General features: G+C 25.1%; 1 protein-coding gene across 6 annotated transcripts in view; it reads right to left on the bottom strand.

Annotated features, from left to right (window-relative positions):
* The window catches only part of LOC108686909 (monocarboxylate transporter 12), a 22,989-nt gene that overhangs the window by 4,137 nt on the left and 13,508 nt on the right, over positions 1-5,344 (bottom strand). For 4 of the 6 annotated variants that reach the window (XM_018192417.1, XM_018192422.1, XM_018192419.1 and 1 more), the window contains exons 3-5: positions 4,136-4,340; positions 1,916-2,056; positions 1,019-1,207 (exon numbers count right to left, since the gene is read on the bottom strand). In XM_018192417.1, the coding sequence (XP_018047906.1) occupies positions 1,019-1,207; positions 1,916-2,056; positions 4,136-4,340 (535 nt within the window). Of the gene's footprint in view, positions 1-1,018; positions 1,208-1,915; positions 2,057-4,121; positions 4,341-5,344 lie in introns of those variants that run through there. The other 2 variants (XM_018192423.1, XM_018192421.1) reach the window with 2 other exon arrangements.

The raw sequence follows: 5,344 nt of genomic DNA, 5'->3' as shown, positions 1-5,344 counted from the left end.
ATATATATATACTTATATATACTTATAAATATACACATTTATATATACTTATATATGTACACATTTACATATAGATATATCACATTAATCTATTAAATATATAAGTTTCTTTAATAACATATTTATTTATGACACATAATATGCGAAACAGATTGTTACCATAAGTACTATAATTGATTGTTTTCTACACATTTAATATTAGACTTCCGAAAGAATTTTAATATAAACATATTTGACAGTTGATTATACGCAAACGTCAGTTTATAAATCGCGAAATAAAATTATAGGGAAGTAATAAGCATTTCGTATAATTTTACTAGACGTTAATTTTATCTTACACGATCTGACTGTTCTTGGCATAAGCGATGTATATCTGAATATATATGTAGCTGAACCGTTTATGTTATTCATGCAAATTATATATTATCTAAGTAAATATACGTGACGTACTATGATATTAAGGAAAAGAGCAATTACGTTACTATCATTTTTTTTTAATGAGGAACATTAATAAAATCATAGAATCAGCAAATTTAATTAAAAGTTTAGTTAAGAAAAATTGGAGGAAAAAAGTAAACAATTTTTTATTACTTTTTTTTTATTGTGCCAATTGCGTAATATATATAATAGGGTGTTTTTATTTTTATGATAGACTCAATGAATTTATTCAATTTTTTTGCAGGAAAAAAACTAAATCATTTATAATTGAATAATTTATATCATAATATTTTTATAAAAACAATATTTCACATAGAAATATATATTAATTAAATTTTTAATTAAAATTGCAAGAATTGCTGTTCACATAATTTTAATGAATTCAAATTTTTTGTATCGATATTATATGAATGGCAATACATATTTGTAATTTTAATTAAAATTTTAATTAAAATGTTTATTATTTACTTCTATAGCAAAAAAATTAAATTTTGACTAAAATTATATTGTTTTCAGTTTTCAATTTAACAGTTTTTTTTTAAATACATGCTTTCCTTTTTTTAAATAAATCAATATTCACCTGCTTGACACAAAAAAGCTCCTCTCCAACCAAAAGTTTTCAAGAGTATATTCGAAAGCGGTGCGAGCAAAAATGCACCGATACCGGAACCACATACTGCGATACCTGTGGCTAAGGCTCGCCATTTTTCAAAATAAAAACCGGTAGTTATCACGGCCGGCACGTATATTAGACCTGCCCCAATGCCACCTAAGAAAAAAAGTTTTTATCTTAAAAAAAAAAAATTTTTATAAATCTAATATTGATTTGTTAAAAAATGTATGAATCAATCTTTATTAGGAAATCTTAGATATTCAATTTTCTCTCTAAAACTTTTAAAACGCTCATTCTGAAAAGTGAAATTTTATTCTTAAAGATTAAAAATTGAGCCATTCTTTTTTATGATTGCCTCAATTTTTACTCTTTAGAGTGGGAATCTATTCCAAAGAATTTAAAGTGTTTGTTTATAATGCAGATCCTAATATATATCTTTAATATATAGTATTATTACTTTAATATATAGCATTAACTTTAAATTATTTTAAAATCTATTTGAATTTAGCATTCTTTTTATAATTCTTAAAATGATTAAATGACATTTTTAATAATTTTAAGTTAATGTTGATATTTAAATATCGATAATAAATGCAGCTCAATATCCCTTTTTATATTCTTAATGTTAGTGACGATTATTGAGTAAATATCATATATAATAAAAAAAAATTGTACATATAATGATAACGACACTACCGTTAAGAGTTACAAAACCGGAATACAGATCCTCGGTAAGATTTTCCGCAGAATTGGATAAAACAGTTAGGAATATCGCGTATGTAAGAGAAATTGACAAAAACAATTTCTCAGCGGAGACGCCAAGTACTTCGACAAGACATATCCGAAACAGAGTAAAGAACTTACCGATGGCACCATAAGAAATGTAAAGGAATTCGATAGAAGTGCTGAAGTACGCGAGGACGAAAGCGGCGCAGCTTATCACACTTCCTAATATCGCCACCAGTCTAAAGCCATATCGATTGGCGAGGGCGGATACAAAGGGACCTGAGAAAAGCAATAATTTAATTCGCAAAGTCGTCGCTTTACTGATAATTTGCGAATTTTAACTTTTATTAATTTTAACTAAATATCTGATTGAATGAAAACATGCAAATTTTTGTGGATCATTCTTTATACGCTTTTTATCGATATGTGTATGATCCCAGTTTTTTTTCCTTTATTCGAAAATATATTAATAAATATATTAAGAAAATATATTAATTATTACGTATATTGATTGTACGTAACTTAGCGCAAATGTCATTATTATAATGGCAAACAAGTTGCACAACAATATACACACATATGTTTGTGTACTAATTCTTTTAATTTTAATGGGTATAACATTAATATGGTAACGATGTTATGTAATATAAAATTATGTCGAATTTAGAAATGTATATTTAAAACAATGCACGTTTTATGACATAATTGAAAATATAAATTCGAGATGTTATTTAAATAAATTTTTTAAATTATAAATAAAAAGCGTATAAATAAAAAGCGTGTTATAAATTCAAAATGCTTATGGAGATTTTTCTATACCTTGATTTCTATTTTTATTTATATCTATTTTATTTTGATTAATTTTACGCATGATTTCAATTCTAATCTATCATTAGCTAATTTTTGTATTACATAATAATAAAAAGAATTACATGCATAAAATGCAAACATAAACTACTGTGCATAAATAATTTCTAATTTGTTCAGAACGGAATGTATAGTTTTCACAACATCAAGGATAAATTGTAGCTTACGTCTCTTTATCCCAGATATAATCCAATTTTGCTACGTGTTTATATCGCTGATTATAGATGTTCTGTACATGAAGGGTTCGTGCTATATAATTTTCCCAAAGTGACATATATATTATTGTCTTGTATTTCCCTTCAAATCTTACTTTCGAATGATTACATACTACGCATATAATATAATTATATATTATATAAATATTTATGTTTAGCATGTTTACGAAATGTAATTGTTAATTATCGATGTCACCAACGTGAATATGAGATCGCGAATTTAAACGCATGAAATGTTGTTGAACGAGTTTGACGATAAATTGAACGTCAAATAGAAATGTTCCTATATTTATATTTCTTCGCACTACGAAGATCCTTGAGACTGGTCATACAAACGGTTGTTTATTACGATGCTAACTTGGTGCGAACACAAGTGTACATCACACAATATATATGCAACTTTATCGACTCGATATATATCAGGAAGATTCCACATACGAGCATATTATATCGTTATATTGTACAAACAAACTTATCAGTTACGTATATTCAACAGAAATACAGCTATCCTTATCACATTTTCAGTGTCTTGTACAAAACGTGTTGCATCAACATTGTGACATGATATGTCAAAGAAATGTAAACTCTAAAGATCATACAGTATTCCAATTTTAAAATATAGGACTTGTGAAAAAATTCAAAGATTAAAATATGACATATTCTGTATTTATATTCTTCGTAAACATGATTCAAGAATTTACTTACTTATTAATTACATAAATTAGTTACTACATTTTTATGCAATATAATATTCCAATGAAATGCAGTTTCTTTGATATGACATATTGTTATGCGATAGACATTCAATTGCTGCTGGAATGAAAATGCATTAAAAATTTTGCTTGCCGTTATGTATGTGTAGAATGACTTTTAATAATTTTTTTATACGATTTTTCTTATAGCTTTTGAATTAATTTTATGGTTAATCTTATAAAATAAAAATTATTTTATGTATTTTTGTAAAACAACTCATTCATAATGTAAAAGTTTTCTTTGCCTCTCATTAAAATGAATTTATTAGACACACCTCTTTCTCTCTTGAAGTTTTAAATAGATAAAAAATGAAAAATTATTATTCAAAAATTCTCTAAATTCATGAAACCTTTTTATTTTGCAAAGAAACTTGTAAAAAGATATGTTGTAAATATATATATATATATATATATCTACACATACAACTTTTTAATATAAAATTTAAAATATAAATTTCAAATAAATTATTTTACTGTTAATACATAAATTTACTATTAAATATTACGTACGTGTCATTACTAACCCGCCATAAGATAAAATCCGCTCTGTAACGAGTTAACGAATGCAACACTCGCTTTCGAAACAGAGAACGCATCTGCGATGTCGTTAAGAAATACGCCAAAACTGAAAATGATACCGTCGACGAAAAAGTTGCACATAAAGGAGGCTGCAACAATCACCCAGCCCCATCCTCCGTCAGGTGGTACAACCATTTCCACTTCAATGGTCTATTGACAAATATTAATGAAACGTTTATAATAATTAATAAAAAATATTAAATATCTTACGTAAGCTAATTAGTATGTATTTATGTAAAATTATGAGGAACAACTATTTTTGCATTCTATCGTAATAACAAATCATTTCAATGTTTTCCTTCTTTCTTTATTGAACTTTCAATTAAAATCGAATAATGTTGTATTACCTAATCTTAATTGAAAGTTTAATAAAGAAGGAAAACATTGCAATAATTTGTTATTGTGATAGAATGCAAAAAAATTGTTCCTCATAATTTTACATAAATATACAGTAATTAAAGAATTTTATTGATATATTTTATATCAACGAAATATGTATCTATTCTTTTGGAAAATATATATTGGTAAAAGGCAAGATTTTAAATTAATGAAACGTAGATAACTTTAAAAAAATTATAATCTGTTTAATGCAACATATTTTCATAAAAATTAGCAGAATAATAAAAAAAGCTTGAAAATTAAAATATATAATATATTGCATAAAATATAAAAAAGCGCTTAAAATTGCTAACTTACCTGATAATCAAATCATGAATAATCAAAATTTGTTATGATTTTTTAAAGAGTACACAGCCAACTTGCTGTGAGAGTCGGACTTATGCGGACGAGCGCAATAATGAAAATTAAAGACTTATGACTTATTAGTATGGAATTTTCAAATCTTGTCGATTTCGAAGAAAAAAAAAGCAAAAAGCATTAAAATTAGAAAATATGTAAACATAAATTATTTAGATATAATCGCGCATATAATTTTGATAAATGAATTTATCAATAAGATAGTAATTGTTAGATCATTCTTAAATATAAAATAATATTAATTTGTATTGCAAAAGCTTTTTGGAAATATATATGACCAAACATAATGATGTACATAAGATTTAAAATATAATAATTGCAATATCTGGTTTATGTGATTTATATTTTAAATACTGTCTATTTTAATATTAACTGTTGAATTAAATTATATTTAAAAA

Source organism: Atta colombica, unplaced genomic scaffold (assembly GCF_001594045.1).
Source record: "Atta colombica isolate Treedump-2 unplaced genomic scaffold, Acol1.0 scaffold198, whole genome shotgun sequence".
NCBI classification, from domain to species: domain Eukaryota; kingdom Metazoa; phylum Arthropoda; class Insecta; order Hymenoptera; family Formicidae; genus Atta; species Atta colombica.
This window is presented reverse-complemented; position numbering and strand designations above follow the sequence as displayed.